At 40.3% G+C, this 21,181-nt stretch overlaps 2 protein-coding genes across 4 annotated transcripts in view; one reads left to right on the top strand and one right to left on the bottom strand.

The window, feature by feature from the left end:
• The window catches only part of LOC137774644 (pregnancy zone protein-like), a 41,201-nt gene extending 33,902 nt beyond the window's left edge, over positions 1-7,299 (top strand). Inside the window, exons 26-36 of the mRNA XM_068559738.1 lie at positions 942-1,098; positions 1,482-1,556; positions 1,838-2,015; positions 2,453-2,676; positions 3,557-3,775; positions 3,947-4,077; positions 4,448-4,538; positions 5,081-5,149; positions 5,548-5,650; positions 6,447-6,488; positions 7,127-7,299. Coding sequence (XP_068415839.1) covers positions 942-1,098; positions 1,482-1,556; positions 1,838-2,015; positions 2,453-2,676; positions 3,557-3,775; positions 3,947-4,077; positions 4,448-4,538; positions 5,081-5,149; positions 5,548-5,650; positions 6,447-6,488; positions 7,127-7,149 — 1,312 coding nt within the window. The 3' untranslated portion in view covers positions 7,150-7,299. The remainder of the gene's footprint in view (positions 1-941; positions 1,099-1,481; positions 1,557-1,837; positions 2,016-2,452; positions 2,677-3,556; positions 3,776-3,946; positions 4,078-4,447; positions 4,539-5,080; positions 5,150-5,547; positions 5,651-6,446; positions 6,489-7,126) is intronic.
• KLRG1 (killer cell lectin like receptor G1) overlaps positions 1-21,181 on the bottom strand; it is a 181,243-nt gene that overhangs the window by 10,803 nt on the left and 149,259 nt on the right. Inside the window, exon 6 of one of the 3 annotated variants that reach the window (XR_011075910.1) lies at positions 3,713-3,840. The exons of 1 other annotated variant lie outside the window; for it this stretch is intronic. The gene's annotated coding sequence lies outside the window, so the exon portion shown is untranslated. Of the gene's footprint in view, positions 1-3,712; positions 3,841-9,072; positions 9,106-21,181 lie in introns of those variants that run through there. One more of the 3 variants, XR_011075911.1, reaches the window with a different exon arrangement.

Genomic DNA, 21,181 nt, shown 5'->3' with positions numbered 1-21,181 from the left:
ACACTTAGGTTGTTTCTATGTCCTGACTATTGTAAATAGAGCTGCAGTGAACAATGTGGTACATGATTCTCTTTGAATTATGGTTTTCTCAGGGTATATGCCCAGTAGTGGGATAGCTGCATTGTATGGTAGTTCTATGTTTAGCTTTTTAAGGAACCTCCATACCGTTCTCCATAGTGGCTGTATCAATTCACATTCCCACCAACAGTGCAAGAGGGTTCCCTTTTCTGTACACCCTCTCCAGCATTTATTGTTTGTAGATTTTTTGATGATGGCCATTCTGACCGGTGTGAGGTGATACCTCATTGTAGTTTTGATTTGCATTTCTCTAATGATTAGTGATGTTGAGCATTCTTTCATGTGTTTGTTGTCAATCAGTATATCTTCTTTGGAGAAATGTCTATTTAGGTCTTCTGCCCATTTTGTTATCCTTTAAAAACTCCTATGTGTGTCATCACTAGTGGAGGATCTCACCATTTCATCTATGAAAGCTCACTGTTCTGACAGTATAGTAAATAGCAGTAAAGTAAGGATCCCCCAAAACGGAAATAGAAGGCAGAAAGTGTCATAATGTGAAATGATAGAGGAAGAACCTTCTACATTAAGGGAGGAGAGGAGGGGAAGGACAGAAGGAGACTGTGATGTAGTAAAATCATTCAGAAAATGGCAATTTTGGTGGTGGGAAGGCACCACATTTTACACATTTCACATTTTATGAGAAAAAAAGTGAAAAGTATCGACTCTGGGGAAACCCATCAAGTTGAGAGATTTTAAAACAGATTCAGAAGTTTGCTGGACAAATAAGAGTATATTCAGTATTCAAGTATCATTTCGCCACCAATTTTCTCCACGGAATTGTGAAGCTACCTGGAGGCAGCTGCACACAGTGAGCTTTAAAAGTGAGATGGTCCTCAGGTCTCCATCTCTTCCTTGCTGGACAGGCTCACTGCATTTGTATTCAAGTCCTTCGCTCAAGCCCAGTCATACATCTTTGTGGAGGACTCGCACGTCATGAGCTCCCTTACCTGGCTCTCACAGAAGCAAAAGGAAAATGGTTGTTTCCAGCGCTCTGGATCATTGTTAAACAATGCTATTAAGGTGACACCTTTACATTTGTTCTGGGCCCTGAGGACAGTGACATGTAGGCGCTACGATGCTCCTATTGATTCCTCAAGTCCTGGTGACATAGCTCTGAGAAGGACAGCAGACTCTAAAGCTTCTGAAACCTAGCAATAAATTAGTTGTTTTGTATTGAAAGAAAATAGCATGCCCCAAAAGCTCCAATACATTACTAAAAGTGAGGGAAAGTGATTTGGGACAGATTTAAGAATTTTAGGGTGAAGGAGGAAGAGGAAAAATCAATAATACTGCCCAAGGAAAGATGCTTTCTGGTGAAGATGGCCAAGGGGAAAATTAGAGTTAGCTGATTCTGGCTGATGAATACTGGGGTGTTTGAGTGTCTCTGCCTCTGATCCTTACAGGGTGGGGTAGACGATGAGGTGACGCTTTCTGCCTACATCACCATTGCTCTGCTGGAGATGCCACTGCCTGTCACTGTATGTACTACCACACTCCCTGGACCTCCCTCACAAATGTAAGGAATGAAACTTGTGGAACTAGGAATCTCTGGGGAAAATGAGTTGTGATTTTCATGTTACTTAATATTAGTATACTTCACTAGAGCATAATGGATGACAGATCCTTTGGGAAGCTGCAAAGAAAATTACCCTCTGGTCAGACTGTGATGTTGCACAGGCACATCGGGGCATTTAATCTAGGGTTAGCCTGGAGACAGTTCGTTAGCCTGGTTCTATCTTAAGGTCCATCTTCTTTATAGCACCCAGTTGTCCGCAATGCTCTCTTCTGCCTGGAAAGGGCCTGGGAATCTACTTCAGAGACCCAAGGAAGTCTTGTCTATACCAAGGCATTATTGGCCTATGCCTTTGCTCTAGCAGGAAACCAGGCCAAACGAAGTGAGCTGCTTGAATCACTAGACAAAGAGGCTGTAAAAGAAGGTAAGAGCTGCTACCGCAAAAGTGACTTCCAAAAATCACCAGTGATCAAAGGGAGATGACCTATTAAATTCACACAGACCATGCTTATATTATATTCTATCCATTATATTATTATAAGAAGAAGATGATGATTTATTATTGACCTAACACTTAAGTTCTCTAGGTGACATGGATCATTTTATCCATTCACACATTATAGACTTTAACAGCCCAGCTTCTAATATCACACAAGTATGTAACAGACACAAAGACACAATGTGATTTGCTAGAACCTCAATTTACTTTCATGGCAAAGATTTGCTTGATTGGTGATTCCTTAATACTTTCACTTCCTGTATGTCCATTCACTAGGTGAGCTCTAATTATAATGATCAGTCATGAATTAGGTTTTGAAAATGTTCTCTAAGCTTAAGATGGTATCCTTTTTTATCTCAAAGAGGACTCCATCCACTGGCAACGTCCTGGGAAACCTCAAGAAGTTAATGCACTCTATTATCAACCCCGGGCTCCTTCTGTTGAAGTGGAGATGACAGCTTACACTCTCCTTGCCTATCTTACTGCCCAGCCTGCCCCATCTTCAGAAGACCTGTCTGTGGCTACACGGATTGTGAAATGGATCACCAAGCAACAAAACCCCAGTGGGGGCTTCTCCTCCACTCAGGTCTGTGAAGAGACTCTAGGAAGAAAAGTAGATATACTAATACCCAGGTAGACACAACCACATTCTAGGAGTTGAATAACTGAATAATGTTTCTAATTTATACTTTGTCTATTCCTCCATCACCAGAAAGGTCCCAGCCTCATTATTTTATCTATGGATTATTTCTCTGTCCTCTGCACAATCTCTCATATTTTCTCTCCTTAGTGGATCCTCATCCATAGAGTCGATCAACCTTCCTAAAGCAATGTTTTCATAACATTACTTCCCTTGGGGACTTCCCTGGTGGTCCAGTGCTTAAGACTCCGCGCTTCCACTGCAGGGGGCGCAGCTTCGATCCCTGGTCAAGGAACTAAGATCCCTCACGCTGCGTGGCATGGCCAAAAGGCTGATCCCTTCGCTTTTTCTGGAATTGGCTCACTCTTTTCCATGTCTTTACTACAGCAACATTTCCCTCCCTGGTACTGCCTGATGCCTCTCTTCTGCCTTTATAAACCTTTCTCATTATTCAGAGATAATCTTATTTCTCACCTTCTTCACAGCCTTTTCTTACTATGCTAGATCCAGTTTCTTCTCCATTCTCTGGATTTTTCCAACAAATGTTATATAAATCTAGAATTATTGAAGTATCCTCTACTTTATGTCAAATATTTGAGCCTCGTTCCCACATGTACATTGTAAACTACTTGAACAAGGAAACTTCATTTGCCCCAAAGTACCTAGAATAGTTCACGATGAATAACCAGGTCTGAACTGACTTGAAATCCAGTTAACGAACTGTGTTTATGACTAAACAACTCTGAGAACAGTGTTGATACGGTTTACATCTGGTATGCTTTGGTTACCTTCCTCTCCTGTGCTTTCTGAACCCCTCTTGTTTCAGGATACAGTGGTAGCTCTCCAAGCGCTCTCCAAGTATGGAGGAGCAACTTTCACCACAAGGGAGAAAGCAGCTACAGTCACCGTCAAGTCTTCAGAGACCTTCTCCGAAGAATTCCAAGTAGATGAAGGCAACCGCCTATTGCTGCAGCAGGTCACTTTGCCAGAGGTTCCAGGGGAGTACAGCACGGCAGTGTCAGGGTCGGGATGTGTGTACCTCCAGGTGAGACTGCCAGGGTTCAGGGGATGCCACAAATGGGAGAACAAGTCTCAAGAATTCGATTTGAACTTCAAAATAGAAAAAGAAACGTGTCCTAAGGGGAGGTATAAATCACGTAGAAGAGATAGACTATTTGAGTGCAAAAATAAAGGATATTTTTCCCATTTGTTTTAGACATCCCTGAGATATAATATCCTGCCCAAGAAAGAAGGAAAATCTCCCTTTACTCTGAAAGTTGATACTCTCCCCAAGAATTGTGATGGAGTCAGTGCTCACAAGAAAGTCCAGATTCTCACCAACATTAGGTAAATCCTAAACCGCTATGAGACATTTTGTAGAATATGGTGAAATAGATTTTCTTGTGCAGGGGATCTTCATTGTCCAAGGTCATACATAATAAACAAGAAATTCTTGGCAATAGTTATTTCAAAGAAAATTTTCTTCACTCTTACCAAAAAGGCTTAGCACTGAGAATATGATGTTACCATACCTGCAGAGTATGCATTCACAATGAGTTTTCCAAACAACTATAGCAGAAGAAAATAGAGTAGATGGCAAAGCTGAGTGGTAGCCAGGGATAAGGAACGGTAGAAACAAAAGAGGAGAGACTTTTGTCTTGAATGAATTCCAAAGAATTTTGTTTGACTGCCTTGCCCCTGTGCCTTGACTTCATAGTTATACGGGGGAACGACCCAGCTCCAACATGGTCATTGTTGATGTGAAGATGGTATCAGGCTTCATACCTGTGAAAGCATCAGTGAAAAAGGTAAACCCTAAGTTTTTCACAGATAGCAAAGTCATGGCAAATGCTGTCAATTTTATTGTGTTGATTCAGTTCTCCAAGAGACTTATTCCCTCAAACTTGTTTCTCTAGTGTGTGTTTCCATCATTTTAAAAGTGGGCATCCTAGCTATGTGGTCTCAACTATAAGATACAAATCATAAACATGGTTAATAATGTTCCAGCAGGCCCTGAGACTTCTAGAAATGTGTAGTGCACTGAATTATCTTCCAACTATGTACAAAAAGAAAAAGGGAGACTGTATCGTATGTAAGCATATACATATATTCTTTTTTTTTATATAGTTGGAAGATAATTCCCTCTCTAAATAGATGATAGATAGATAGATAAGGAGGGTTTAATAAATATTACTTTTATTATTTGTATTATTATTACTATTATTCTTGAAGAAATCAAAATTAGTGTTTGGATGTCTCTGAGAAGCCATTTAGAACATAAATACCTGTAAACTGCCTCAGCCTGAAAGTTCCTCATCCCGTATCTTTGGCCCTTCCTCTTGGTCAACAGCTCCAAGAAAGGCCTCAGATTCAAAGGACTGAAGTGAGCACCAACCATGTCCTGATTTACTTTGAAGAGGTAAGATTCTCTGTGATTCTGCTAGATCCGGGAGAACCACTACAGATTCTAACAAACCAACCCAGGTTCCAAAGAGTGTATTTCGCCTACACAACTTCTCATGTTATAAAACTCCCTGGTATAGCATTTATGAATTGTGGGGAAAGAAAATAGCTACAGAGGGAAATGAAGCTGGGCCAGGTCAACAAAGCTCAATTTACTACATTTGACTGTCCATAGAATCGTCTTTTTGCCCTTCTTTTATCTGTCATTGAGTGTATTATGCAAGTCTTAAAACCTCTCGTTCTTTTCATAGGTTTTGGTACGGAGGACAGCATAAGTACAGGGTTTGATACTATCTTAAGAAAAGAGTAACTGTGTTAATCTTTGATTCCAATTCAGTTTTCCTGTCTCTCCAGCTAACCCATCAAAGCTTGAGTTTCTCCTTCTCAGTGGAACAAGACATCCCAATAAAGAACTTAAAACCAGCTACCGTAAAGGCCTATGATTATTATGAGACAGGTGAGTGGGATTCAGACATGCTGAGCCTTGAAAGGAAAAAGATGACTAACTAGGGCAGGGTCACCTTAACTGAAAGAAAACTCTACAGTCTTTCACTGGAAGAAAGAGTTGAGTTTATGATCACAGGATAATCATATTCCTGTATATTAATCTGTCTTATGCCCCCAAACAAGTATTAGAATCATTCTTATAAATTGATCATAAAGCAATAAGGGGATCTATTTTTTCTAAATTCCCCTATGACATTGTTTTTTCTGGACTTCATTATTCCAGAAAGAAAAGAAGGGTAGCAATAACTAAAAATGTGCGATGAGACCCAAAATTTGATCTATTTTTGACTTGGGCCTCAGTTAGTTTCACAAATTTTGGGAAACTTCGTATAATATGTCAGGAAATTCTTCCATTTGCTCATGACTTTGAACTAGAAACTTACCAGCATCTTATTAGCATGCTGGTAGCGTTCAAACTTTACTCTTTCTTAGAAAAGAAAAGGTTCAGAGAGGAACGTACAACTCCAATAAGAAAAACGTAGTTGTGAAAAAGGGCTATACAGTGTCCTATAGAAAGACAGTCATCCATTTGTGAAATCTGTCCCTCAACTTTATGTCCAAGCCCAATTTTCTCTTACTCCTCACTAACCAATCCCAAAAGGCTTAGTACAGAAGTAAATCCTTTTATTGGCTCTGTAACTGTGCTTTATACTTTCTTTTGTAGCTTACACACTTTATTTACAACTAACCATTCATGTGCTTATTACTGAATGTCTTCACTCTGTCTCGTCATTTTTGCATTTCAGAGGAATTCACCATTGAAGAGTACAGTGTTCCCTGCAGTGCTGGTAAAGTATAAACAGTAAAATCTAATGCCAACAAAAAGAAAATAAATAAAATATGTGTTGTCTGTGTAAAGCTGCTTCTTGAGCATATCCTTACCATATTATAAAACTCCTTGGTAAATCATTTATGAATTGAACTATCTCAAATGTATTATAGAATTTCACAGTAGAAAAAAAATGCAAGTAAAATATAATTACTGGTGTCTGGGTTGACTTGTTTGAAGATGAATCCAGGAATTTGCCACATATAAAAGGGAAATCATCTAATATTTAGTTTATGTTTCTATACTCAGTGGTGATATATTTATTACCCATGGCCCTTCTGGGATGTTTCTAAACTTATACTAGTTAAAGTCAGGAAACTGTTCACTATAAATTATCCATATGACACAGCACAAGAGATGTGATCTACAAGACCTTCCTTTAGGCTGATTGACAGTGTTCATCTTTGACAATACAACACTTGCTGTGAGACCTTCCACTTTCCACTTTAAAACATGAAAAACCTGAGAACAACCTTGTCATTAAAAATATAATTAAACTTATTAAGTTCAAATATTTATAATTAAAATATGAAAAATTATTCCTGTATTAGATCACAAAATTTCCCTAATACTTCTAACGTTTCTTCTACTGTTTAGAATCTGAACATGGAAATGCTTGAAGATGGAAACTTACAAACTTCATCAGATGAACTTCTCCAGAAACGAAGAACAAAGACTTACCAGGAGAGAAGATAGTGGGAGAAAGAAGGGACGGGAATTGGAAGTACATGAAATTTGTGTGTCGAATAAATTTGACATTTACAACTCTATCTTTTCTTTTGTTCTTTATCAATGTTATATTTCCCTTCTGAAATACATATCCATTCTCCACAGTGTTTTTTCTTAGTTGTAGGTCCTTCCCTTTCATCACTTTAAGTATATCATGCCACTCCCTTCTGGCTTGTAGAGTTTCTGCTGAGAAATCAGCTGTTAACCTTATGGGAGTTCCCTTGTATGTTATTTGTCGTTTTTCCCTTGCTGCTTTCAATAATTTTTCTTTTTCATTTTTGTCAGTTTGATTACTGTGTGTCTTGGCGTATTTCTCCTTGGTTCTATCCTGTATGGGACCCTCTGCACTTCCTGGACTTGGGTGGCTATTTCCTTTCCCATGTTAGGGAAGTTTTCGACTATAATCTCTTCAAATATTTTCTTGGGTCCTTTATCTGTCTCTTCTCCTTCTGGGACCCCTATAATGCAAATGTTGTTGCGTTTAATGTTGTCCCAGAGGTCTCTTAAGCTGTCTTCAGTTCTTTTCATTCTTTTTTCTTTATTCTGTTCCGTGGCAGTGAATTCCACCATTCGGTCTTCCAGGTCACTTATCCGTTCTTCTGCCTCAGTTATTCTGCTATTGATTCCTTCTAGTGTAGTTTTCATTTCAGTTATTGTATTGTTCATCTCTGTTTGTTTGTTCTTTAATTCTTCTAGGTGTTTCTTCTTTAAATTCTCTAGGTCTTTGTTAAAGATATCTTGCATCTTCTCGATCTTTGCCTCCGTTCTTTTTCCAAGGTCCTGGATCATCTTCACTATCACTATTCTGAATTCTTTTTCTGGAAGGTTGCCTATCTCCACTTCATTCAGTTGTTTTTCTGGGGTTTTATCTTGTTCCTTCATCTGGTATGTAGTCCTCTGCCTTTTCATCTTGTCTATCTATCTTTCTGTGAATGTGGTTTTTGTTCCACAGGCTGCAGGATTGTAGTTCTTCTTGCTTCTGCTGTCTGCCCTCTGGTGGATGAGTCTATCCGAGAGGCTTGTGCAGGTTTCCTGATGGGAGGGACTGGTGGTGGGTAGAGCTGGCTGTTGTTCTGGTGGGCAGAGCTCAGTAAAACTTTAATCCGCTTGACTGCTGATGGGTGGGGCTGGGTTCCCTCCCTGTTGGTTGTTTGGCCTGAGGCAACCCAACACTGGAGCCTACCTGGGCTCTTTGGTGGGGTTAAAGGCGGACTCTGGGAGGGCTCACGCCAAGGAGTACTTCCCAGAACTTCTGCTGCCAGTGTCCTTGTCCCCACGGTGAGCCACAGCCACCGCCCGTCTCTGCAGGAGACCCTCCAACATTAGCAGGTAGGTCTGGTTCAGTCTCCCCTGGGGTCACTGCTCCTTCCCCTGGGTCCCAGTGTGCACACTACTTTGTGTGTGCCCTCCAAGAGTGGAGTCTCTGTTTCCCCCAGTCCTGTTGAAGTCCTGCAATCAAATCCCACTAGCCTTTGAAGTCTGATTCTCTGGGAATTCCTCCTCCCATTGCCGGACCCCCAGGTTGGGAACCTGACATGGGGGCTCAGAACCTTCACTCCAGTGGGTGGACTTCTGTGGTGTAAGTAAGTGTTCTCCAGTCTGTGAGTCACCCACCCAGCAGTTATGGGATTTGATTTTACTGTGATTGCGCCCCTCCTACTGTCTCATTGTGGCTTCTCCTTTGTCTTTGGATGTGGGGTATCTTTTTCGGTGAGTTCCAGTGTCTTCCTGTCGATGATTGTCCAGCAGCTAGTTGTGATTCTGGTATTCTCGCAGGAGGGAGTGAGAGCACGTCCTTCTACTCCGCCATCTTGGTTCCTAATTGCCCACAGTGTGTTTTTCAAACACTGAAAAACCATGCAAAGAGGTATAAGCAAAAAAACTATAGATAAATCAAAATGGAATTTCAAAAACTGTTCAAGTAACCCACAGGAAGGTGGGGAAAAGAAAACAATATTTCCAAATATTGGAAACAACCAAAACGTCCATCAGTAGGTGAAAGGTTAAACTACCTGTGGTACATTCATACTGTGGAATACTACTCAGTAATAAAGAGGGACAAAGTACTGATACAGGCAACAACTTGGATGGATCTCCAAAACATTACACTGAGTGAAAAGACAATTTCAAAAGGTCATATTGTGTGATTCCTTTCCTATAACATTCTTGAAATGGCCAAATCATAGAAATGGAAAATAAATTAGTGGTTTCCAGGGGTTATGGAGGCTAGAGCAAGTGGGGAGGGATGTGACTTACAAAGGGATAACATTAGAGAGATCTTTGTGGTGATGAAATCATGCAGGTGTAGAAGCAAAAGTCCTGGTTCAAATTTTTACATTTAATTCCATCTTAAATTATTTTGTTGTCTATTGTTTGGTGAGTGAGTATCTAAACTGACATTTTTTTCTCATGTATGTACCTTTCTAATAGTCCCATTATCATTTATGAACCAATTCAATATTACCCTGCTAAAAAAACGTGACTCCTTTATCACAAAATAAATTAGCATATGTTTTAAGACTTGTTTCTAAGTGATTTATTCTATCTCATTGATTAGCTAGTCTATTCTTAAACAGGTACTAAAATATTTGAATTACTGTGGCTTAATAAAATATTTTAATAATTACTCTGGCTGGTCCATTCTCAGTTCTCTGTTTTCACCTTTTCTTTGCAATACTAAGCTTATTATTTATTCCAGGTAAAATTTTGAAATCTTTTTATGATGTGAATTATACCCATAGTCACATTGAGCATTGTTTGGAAATTCATTGACTACTAATAAATTTATAATGATTATGAATGTCAACTTTTTTACAATATTTAGCCTTCCCTATTCAGACACATTTTATCTTCATTTATTCATTTCACATAAAGTGAATTCTAATTCTGACTTAATTTCTAAATTTGGACCGAACTACAGAATAAAAATTAGAGATTAATTTCATGGACATAAATAGTAAGATAAGTTGAATGAATAATACAGTGTATACAAGGAGACGTAAGGGCAAAAATAAAATTACAAGATAAGGAAAGACTAGAACAATATTTCTTATTTGTTGATAGAAACCACTGAAAGATTTTTAAAAAAAGAATTATTTCAGAGATGCATTATAGATAGATAGTCCATCTTCTAAGCAATGGCGGGAAGAAGAAAACAAATTTTTTTTGATCTTTCTAATTTCTGATACAGTCCATTTGTGCAGAGTGGGGCTGTTTTCATGCTTTTGATGGTTTAGCACACATTATCTCTCTTCTACACTTAGACAATTCCATGCCTTAAAACATTATTTGGAGGGAGGAGCTTCAAGATGGCGGAAGAGTAAGATGCGGAGATCACCTTCCTCCCCACAAATACATCAGAAATAACATCTACATGTGGAACAACCCCTACAGAACACCTACTGAACGCTGGCAGAAGACCTCAGACCTCCCAAAAGGCAAGAAACTCCCCACATACCTGGGTAGGGCAAAAGAAAAAAGAAAAAACAGAGACAAAAGAATAGGGACGGGACCCGCCCCAGTGGGAGGGAGCTGTGAAGGAGGAAAGGTTTCCACACACTAGGAAGCCCCTTCGTGGGCAGAGACTGCGGGTGGCGGAGGGGGGAAGCTTCGGAGCCACAGAGGAGAGTGCAACAGGGGTGCAGAGGGCAAAGCGGAGAGACTCCCGCACAGAACCAGCGCTCACCAGCCGGAGAGGCTGGTCTGCTCACCTGCCAGGGCGGGCGGGGGCTGGGAGCTGAGGCTCAGGCTTCAGAGGTCAGATCCCAGGGAGAGGACTGGGGTTGGCTGCATGAACACGGCCTGAACGGGGCTAGTGCACCACGGCTAGCCAGGAGGGAGTCCGGGTAAAGGTCTGGAGCTGCCGAACAGGCAAGAGACTTTTTCTTGCCTCTTTGTTTCCTGGTGCGCGAGGAGAGGGGATTCAGAGCGCCGCTTAAAGGAGCTCCAGAGACGGGTGCGAGCCGCGGCTATCAGCGCGGACCCCAGAGACAGACATGAGACGCTAAGGCTGCTGCTGCCGCCACCAAGAAGCCTGTGTGCGAGCACAGGTCACTATCCACACCGCCCCTCCCGGGAGCCTGTGCAGCCCGCCACCGCCAGGCTCCCGTGATCCGGGGACAACTTCCCCGGGAGAACGCACGGCGCGCCTCAGGCTGGTGCAACGTCACACCGGCCTCTGACGCTGCAGGCTCACCCCACATCCGTACCCCTCCCTCCCCCCCCAGCCTGAGTGAGCCAGAACCCCCGAAGCAGCTGCTATTTAACCCCATCCTTTCTGGGTGGGAACAGACGCCCTCAGGTGACCCACACGCAGAGGCAGGGCCAAATCCAAAGCTGAATCCCAGGAGCTGTGTGAACAAAGAAAAGGGACATCTCTCCCAGCAGCCTCAGGAGCAGCGGATTAAATCTCCACAGTCAACTTGATGTACCTGCATCTGTGGAATACCTGACTAGATGACAAATCATCCCAAATTGAGGAGGTGGACTTTGGGAGCAACCGTATATATATATTTTTCCCTTTTTCTCTTTTTGTGACTGTGTATGTGTATGCTTCTGTGTGTGATTTTGTCTGTATAGCTTTGCTTTTACTATTTATCCTAGTGTTCTGTCTGTCCGTTTTTGGTTTTTTTTTTCTTTTTTTTAATTATAGTTTTTAGTGCTTGTTATCACTGGTGGATTTGTTTTTTGGCTTGGTTGCTCTCTTCTTTCTTTCTTTTTTTTTTTATTACTTTTTAAATTGTTTTTAATAATTAGTTTTTATTTTTTATTTTAATAACTTTAATTTACTTTATTTTATTTTATTTTATCTTTTTCACTCTTTCTTTTTTTCTCCCTTTTATTCTGAGCCATGTGGATGACAGGCTCTTGGTGCTCCACCGAGGCATCAGGGCTGTGCCTCTGAGGTGGGAGAGCCAAGTTCAGGACATTGGTCCACCAGAGACCTCCCAGCTCCACATAATATCAAACAGCAAAAATCTCCCAGAGATTTCCATCTCAAAGCCAAGACCCAGCTCCACTCAACGACCAGCCAAGGTATAGTGCTGGACACCCTTTGCCAAACAACTAGCAAGACAGGAACACAGCCCCATCCGTTAGCAGAGAGGCTGCCTAAGATCATAATAAGGTCACAGACACCCCAAAACACACCACCAGACGTCGACCTGCCCACCAGAAAGACAAGATCCAGCCTCATCCACCAGAACACAGGCACTAGTCCCCTCCACCAGGAAGCCTACACAACCCACTGAACCAACCTTAGCCACTGGGGGCAGACACCAAAAACAATGGGAACTACAAAAAACTACAGGGACATTCCATCCAAAAAGAACAGAATACACTTTCTTCTCAAGTGCTCATGGAACATTCTCCAGGATAGATCATACCTGGGGTAACAAATCAAGCCTTGGTAAATTTCAGAAAATTGAAATCATATCAAGTATCTTTTCCGACCACAACGGTATGAGACTAGATATCAATTACAGGAAAAAATCTGTAAAAAATATAAACACATGGCGGCTAAACAATACACTACTTAATAACCAAGAGATCACTGAAGAAATCAAAGAGGAAATCAATAAATACCTAGAAACAAATGACAATGAAAACACGACGACCCAAAACCTATGGGATGCAGCAAAAGCAGTTCTAAGAGGGAAGTTTATAGCAAAACAATCCTACCTTAAGAAAGAAGAAACGTCTCAAATAAACAACCTAACCTTACACCTAATGCAATTAGAGAAAGAAGAACAAAAAACCCCCCAGAGTTAGCGGAAGGAAAGAAATCATAAAGATCAGATCAGAAATAAATGAAAAAGAAATGAAGGAAATGATAGCAAAGATCAATAAAACTAAAAGCTGGTTCTCTGAGAAGATAAAAAAAATTGATAAACCATTAGCCAGACTCATCAAGAAAAAAAGGGAGAAGACTCAAATCAATAGAATTAGAAATGGAAAAGGAGAAATAACAACTGACACTGCAGAAAAACAAAGGATCATGAGAGATTACTACAAGCAACTCTACGCCAATAAAATGGACAACCTGGAAGAAATGGACAGATTCTTAGAAATGCACAACCTTCTGAGACTGAACCAGGAAGAAATAGAAAATATGAACAGACCAATCACAAGCACTGAAATTGAAACTGTGATTTAAAATCTTCCAACAAACAAAAGCCCAGGACCAGATGGCTTCACAGGCGAATTCTATCAAACATTTAGAGAAAAGCTAACACCTATCCTTCTCAAACTCTTCCAAAAAATAGCAGAGGGAGGAACACTCCCCAACTCACTCTACGAGGCCACCATCACCCTGATACCAAAACCAGACAAAGATGTCACAAAGAAAGAAAACTACAGGCCAATATCACTGATGAACATAGATGCAAAAATCCTCAACAAAATACTAGCAAACAGAATCCAACAGCACATTAAAAGGATCCTACACCATGATCAATTGGGGTTTATCCCAGGAATGCGAGGTTTCTTCAATATACGCAAATCAATCAATGTGATACACCATATTAAAAAACTGAAGGAGAAAAACCATATGATCATCTCAATAGATGCAGAGAAAGCTTCTGACAAAATTCAACACCCATTTATGATAAAAACCCTCCAGAAAGCAGGCATAGAGGGAACTTACCTCAACATAATAAAGGCCATATATGACAAACCCACAGCCAATATTGTCCTCAATGGTGAAAAACTGAAACCATTTCCACTAAGATCAGGAACAAGACAAGGTTGCCCACTCTCACCACTATTATTCAACATAGTTTTGGAAGTTTTAGCCTCAGCAATCAGAGAAGAAAAAGAAATAAAAGGAATCCAAATTGCAAAAGAAGAAGTAAAGCTGTCACTGTTTGCAGATGACATGATACTATACATAGAGAATCCTAAAGATGCTACCAGAAAACTCCTAGAGCTAATCAATGAATTTGGTAAAGTAGCAGGATAGAAAATTAATGCACAGAAATCTCTTGCATTCCTATACACTAATGTTGAAAAATCTGAAAGAGAAATTAAGGAAACACTCCCATTTACCACTGCAACAAAAAGAATAAAATATCTAGGAATAAAACTACCTAAGGAGACAAAAGACCTGTATACAGAAAATTATAAGACACTGATGAAAGAAATTAAAGATGATACAAATAGATGGAGAGATATACCATGTTCTTGGATTGGAAGAATCGACATTGTGAAAATGACTCTACTACCCAAAGCAATCTACAGATTCAATGCAATCCCTATCAAACTACCACTGGCATTTTTCACAGAACTAGAACAAAAAATTTCACAATTTGTATGGAAATACAAAAGACCCCGAATAGCCAAAGCAATCTGGAGAAAGAAAAATGGAGCTGGAGGAATCAGGCTCCTTGACTTCAGACTATATTACAAAGCTACAGTAATCAAGACAGTTTGGGACTGGCACAAAAACAGAAATATAGATCAATGGAACAGGATAGAAAGCCCAGAGATAAACCCACGCACATATGGTCACCTTATCTTTGATAAAGGAGGCAAGCATATACAGTGGAGAAAAGACAGCCTCTTCAATAAGTGGTGCTGGGAAAATTGGACAGCTACATGTAAAAGAATGAAATTAGAACACTCCCTGACACCATACACAAAAATAAACTCAAAATGGACTAAAGACCTAAGTGTAAAGCCAGACACTATCAAACTCTTAGAGGAAAACATAGGCAGAACACTCTATGACATAAATCACAGCAAGATCCTTTTTGACCCAGCTCCTAGAGAAATGGAAATAAAAACACAAATAAACAAATGGGACCTAATGAAACTTAAAAGCTTTTGCACAGCAAAGGAAACCATAAACAAGACAAAAAGACAACCCTCAGAATGGGAGAAAGTATTTGCAAATGAAGCAACTGACAAAGGATTAATCTCCAAGATTTACAAGCAGCTCATGCAGCTCAATAACAAAAAAAAAAAAAACAACCCAATCCAAAAACGGGCAGAAGACCTAAACAGACATTTCTCCAAAGAAGATATACAGATGGCCAACAGACACATGAAAGAATGCTCAACATCATTAATCATTAGAGAAATGCAAATCAAAACTACAATGAGGTATCATCTCACACCGGTCAGAATGGCCATCATCAAAAAATCTACAAACAATAAATGCTGGAGAGGGTGTGGAGAAAAGGGAACACTCTTGCACTGTTGGTGGGAATGTAAATTGATACAGCCACTATGGAGAACAGTATGGAGGTTCCTGAAAAAACTACAAATAGAACTACCATACGACCCAGCAATCCCACTACTGGGCATATACCCTGAGAAAACCATAATTCAAAAAGAGTCATGTACCAAAATGTTCATTGCAGCTCTATTTACAGTAGCCAGGACATGGAAGCAACCTAAGTGTCCATCATCGGAGGAATGGATAAAGAAGATGTGGCACATATATACAATGGAATATTACTCAGCCATAAAAAGAAATGAAATGGAGGTATTTGTAATGAGGTGGATGGAGTTAGAGTCTGTCATACAGAGTGAAGTAAGTCAGAAAGAGAAAAACAAATACAGTATGCTAACACATATATACGGAATCTAAGGAAAAAAAAAAAAAGGTCATGAAGAACCTAGTGGCAAGATGGGAATACAGACACAGACCTACTGAAGAATGGACTTGAGGATATGGGGAGGGGGAAGGGTGAGATGTGACAGGGTGAGAGAGTGTCATGGACATATATACACTACCAAATGTAAAATAGATAGCTAGGGGGCTTCCCTGGTGGCGCAGTGGTTGAGAGTCTGCCTGCCAATGCAGGGGATGCGGGTTCGAGCCCTGGTCTGGGAAGATCCCACATGCCGCGGAGCAACTAGGCCCGTGAGCCACAACTACTGAGCCTGCGCGTCTGGAGCTTGTGCTCCACAGCAAGAGAGGCCACGACAGTGAGAGGCCCGCGCACCGCGATGAAGAGTGGCCCCCGCCTGCCACAACTAGAGAAAGCCCTCGCACAGAAATGAAGACCCAACACAGCCAAAAATAAATAAATAAATTAATTAATTAAAAAAAAAAAAAATAGATAGCTAGTGGGAAGCAGCCGCATAGCACAGGGAGATCAGCTCGGTGCTTTGTGACCGCCTGGGGGGGTGGGATGGGGAGGGTGGGAGGGAGGGAGATGCAGGAGGGAGGAGATTAGCAAACAAGTGTATATGTGTAGCTGATTCACTTTGTTATAAAGCAGAAACTAACACACCATTGTGAAGCAATTATACTTCAATAAAGATGTTAAAAAAAAAAAAAAAAAGAGTCATGTACCACAATGTTCATTGCAGCTCGATTTACAATAGCCAGGACATGGAAGCAACCTATGTGTCCATCAACAGATGAATGGATAAAGAAGATGTGGCACAGATATACAATGGAATATTACTCAGCCATAAAAAGAAATGAAATTGAGTTATTTGTAGTGAGGTGGATGGACCTAGAGTCTGTCATACAGAGTGAAGTAAGTCAGAAGGAGAAAAACAAATACCGTATGCTAACACATATATATGGAATCTAAGGAAAAAAAAAAAAAAGGTCATGAAGAACCTAGGGGCAAGACGGGAATAAAGACACAGACCTACTAGAGAATGGACTTGAGGATATGGGGAGGGGGAAGGGTAAGCTGTGACAAAATGAGAGAGTGGCATGGACATATATACACTACATTTGTTTTTAAAGTAAAAAGAGTCATGGAAATCCTGTCTTGATCCACTAGTACAGTCTGAAAGTTGTCTAAGGAATAACAGCTCAGAAACCTGAATCCAAGAGTCTATTCTTTGAGGTATCAAAGTTCAGAGGATCTAGTAGAAGAATCCTTTCCAGAAGCCTTCAGCAAGCATCAAGAAGCAGATACCTGCTTGATAATAAAATTACTTAATTTATCACAGTAATCAATAACATCACATGAAGGATGGCAAAATTTTCTGTAGTCATACTGCACATAGCTATTTTATAGTTTTGATCAATGTTTTCTTAAGAAAACATTTTCTTAAGTATATACTATTATCAGGGAAGACATTGACAAATCTCCAGAGCCTTCACATAAAAGGTACAATTTCTGAAATATTTATATTAATAATATTCTACCTATACAAACTTAACCTAGGGAAGGCTGAGTGTATCTTCCAATTTGATCATTTTTCCCATGTATCTCTTACAAACCTAATAAGTTAATTAATAAATATAATGAAAAGTATGCTGAATTTAATTTTTTTAAATTTAGGATTCAATCTTGGAAGGAAAAAGAGAGTTGCCAAATTGCAACTGCTATCTAGATTAAACAGGGGAAACATTCCTTTATTAGCTATTATTTAATCAAAGTGATAAAATATTTTTAAATTAACATAAAAGAAGATAACTTGATTGTAAAGCCAACACAAAGCAGAGAGAAATATTCTGGTGCAATATTGAATAAACGATATCTGGATACATTGCAACAGAAAAAAATAATAAACTCAACCATTGTTAAGAGCAAAATCTACTAAATTGAGAGCATAAATAAAAGAAAAAGGACTTTTCTCAGATTCATTAAAAACACAATATATTTAAATAATACCTACTATATTCCAGATAAATGACCACAATTTAATTTCTAAAACCAATATACCATTTAACAAAGAGAAACCCAAATTTTAGCTTTGCATTAATATAATATTTTATAGTAAGTTTCATAAGCTTTTTAAAATTCTGTAAGTTGTTTTCTTGCTGCTTTTATAGTTCTTCTCTGTTCCTTTCTTCTTCTCCTATTCCGTTCCTTTGTGGTTCGGCAACTTTCTTTAGTGTTATGTTTAGATTCCTTTCTCATTATCTTTTGTACATCTGCTATAGGCTTTTTGCTTGTGGTTAACTTGAGGTTCACATATAACAGCCTATATATGTAACAGTCTATTTCAAGGTGCTAGCAAGTTAAATTTGAACACATTCTTAAAAACTCTACCTTTTTACTTCCCCTTCCCACACTTTATGTCTTTATGTCATATTTTACACCTTTGTATTTCGAGTTTCCTTTAACTTATTGTTAACTACCTACTTATTGTGGTTGTTAACTTTACTCTTGTCTTTTAACCTTCATACTAGCTTTACAAGAGCTTAACCCACTATCTTTACTATATACTTGCCTTTACCAGTGAGATTTTTACTTACGTATGTTTTCTTGTTATTAGTTAGTACTTTTCTTTCCAGCTTAAGGAAGTCCCTTTAACATTTCTTGTAAAGTTGGTTTAGTGGTGATGAACTCCTTTAGCTTTTTCTTCTGTGGAAAACTCTTTACCTCTCCTTCAGTTCTAAATGATGACCTTGCTGGGTAGAGATTCTTGGTTGGAAGTTTTTTCCTTCACAACTTTGAATCTATCGTGCCACTCCCTTCCGGCCTGCAGAGTTTCTGCTGAAAACTCAGCTGATAGTCTTAGGGGGTTCCCTTGTATGTAACAAGTTTTTTTTTTTTTTTCTCTTCATGTTTTTAAGATTCTTTAACTTTTGATATTTTAATTATAACGTGCCTTGGTATAGATCTCTTTGATTCCTCTTATAAGGAACTCTCTGTGCTTCCTGAACCTGGATGTCTGTTTCTTCCAGGTTAGGGACGTTTTCAGCCGTTATTTCTCAAATAAATTTTCTGTCTCTTTCTCTCTGTTCTCCTTCTGGGACTCCTATGATATGAATATTATCCTGCTTGATGTTGTCCCATAGGCCTCTTAAACAATCTCCACTCTTTCTAAATTCTTTTTTCTCTTTGCTGCTCTATTTGGGTGAGTTCCACTGCTCTGCCTTTCAGGTCACTGATCCGATCTTCTGCTTCACTTAGTCTTCCGTTAAACCCCTCAAGCCTATTTTCAGTTCATTTATTATATTCTTCAGCTCTGTGACTTCTGTTTGGCACTTTCTTATATCATCCATCTCTTTGTTGAAACTCTCACTATATTCATCCATTCTTTCCTAAGTTCAGTGAGCATTTTTTGACTATATGAACTCTTCTTTTCAGATAGATTACTTACCTCCATTTAATTAAGGTCTTTTTCTGAAGTTTTGTTTTGGTCTATCCTTTGAAGCATCTTCCTCTGTTTCCTCATTTTGCTTGACTCTCTGTGTTTGAGTCTACATATTAAGTGAAACAGCTAACTCTCCCAGTCTGGAAGGAGTGGCCTTGTGTAGGAGATGAGACTTAACATTTATCCTTGCCCTAGTTTTTGGTTGTCTCCCAAACCTGTGTGATTGTCTAAGTTTTGTTCTTGATAGGTCCCAGTTGTTGAGGGTGTTTCAAGACCTGTCTGTGTTCCAAAAAGAGTGATCTCAGTCAGCACCTAGTTTCAGGCTGATCAGAAGCCAGGTCCTCAGGCAGCAGCTTTAAACTATGTAAATATATATAGTTCTGTGGGTCTGCAATTGTTGACCCTGCTGACCTCCAGACCAGGAGATCTGGGGATATTTCCCTAGGCAACAGTTGCAAAATTGAGGTTTCGTATGAGTGTATATGCTCACTTCTCGAAGGTACCAGCAAGCCATGGCAAGGCCAGGGGAGGGTGCCACAATGGTGTCTTCCTGCCTATGTTCCCCACGAGTGCATCTGCAGCCTCTAGATGAGGGGCAATCCTGAAGCCTGTCCCTCAGGTTAAAGTTCCAGGACAAGTAAATGCCTTTTTCACAGCAGACTGTGGGTATGCTTCTTTCTGCTGTCTGTGCAGTGCCCTGGGTGTGGTAGCCTACCTAGAACTGTCTTTCTAATTGTCATAGACTTGTGGGGCCTGGGGAGGTTAGTGCCTCTGGCCACCAGCACCAGGTGATCAAGAGGTGTCCTGTGCAAACTGTGCTTACCCCCACCCCGACCCCAGCCTTAGCAAGGCTGCAGGAGAGCATTGAGGGTGGGGCACATCTGCAGCTTTAGTGATGCAGGGGACAAGTGCTGGGAGCAGAGCTTGCCTGCAGCTTGAGCGAGGCCAGGAGAGAGTGCTGAGGGGAGGGGTGCGGGGGGCTTGTGGGGGACAGCTGCAGTTTTAGTCACACACAAGCACTTCTTTTGAATTACTTTCTCCCAGGGCCTCCTACTCAATCCTCTGTCAAGAAATCCCCCTAGGACTTCCCTGGTGGCACAGTGGTTGAGAATCCGCCTGCCAATGCAGGGGACACGGGTTCGATCACTGGGCCAGGAAGATCCCACATGCCGCGAAGCAACTAAGCCCGTGTGCCACAACTACTGACCCCATGTGCCACAACTACTGAAGCCTGCATGCCTAGAGCCCGTGCTGCACAACAAAAGAAGCCACCACAATGAGAAGTCCGTGCACCGCAATGAAGAATAGCCCCCGCTCACCTCAACTAGAGAAAGCCCACGCACAGAAACGAAGACCCAACACAGCCAAAGATAATTAATTAATTAATTAAAAACAAACAAAACAATGGTTCTTTCCTTAAAAAAAAAAAAAAAGAAATCCCCCTAAAGTTAAAGTTATACCTTACTCAACCCCAGACATGAATCTGTATTATGAGTTACTGGCATAGTGACATGTCCCATGACCTTCAAAGGTAGCTTTCTTTGACACCTGCTTATCAGAATTTTGAAGGCGTTGAAGAAAGGTGGATTGAAAGTTCCTCATCAGGAGCTTTGCTGTCAAAGTTAAAGAAAGTTCATTCTCACTAGAACATAAATTTTATCCTCTGGAAATGACTCAGAGCCTGTCAGACAGAGTTTAGCCTTCAGAGTAATGAGGCAATCGCTGAGAGCATCAACCCTTTCAGGGGACCTGTGCCCAACTAGAACTCTGTTTGGAGGCACTGGGGTGGAGCTTGTTTGCAAATAGCAGCCACATAAAGCCTGGTAAATTCAAAAGGTCTCAGGGACCAGGCTGAGAGCTGAGAGCTGGGCACAATACGATACTTGCGATTTGTCCCTCACTATG

This window comes from Eschrichtius robustus, chromosome 13, assembly GCF_028021215.1.
Source record: "Eschrichtius robustus isolate mEscRob2 chromosome 13, mEscRob2.pri, whole genome shotgun sequence".
NCBI lineage: Eukaryota > Metazoa > Chordata > Mammalia > Artiodactyla > Eschrichtiidae > Eschrichtius > Eschrichtius robustus.
The sequence above is the reverse complement of the archived record's forward strand: the minus strand, read 5'-3'. Positions and strand labels throughout refer to the sequence as shown.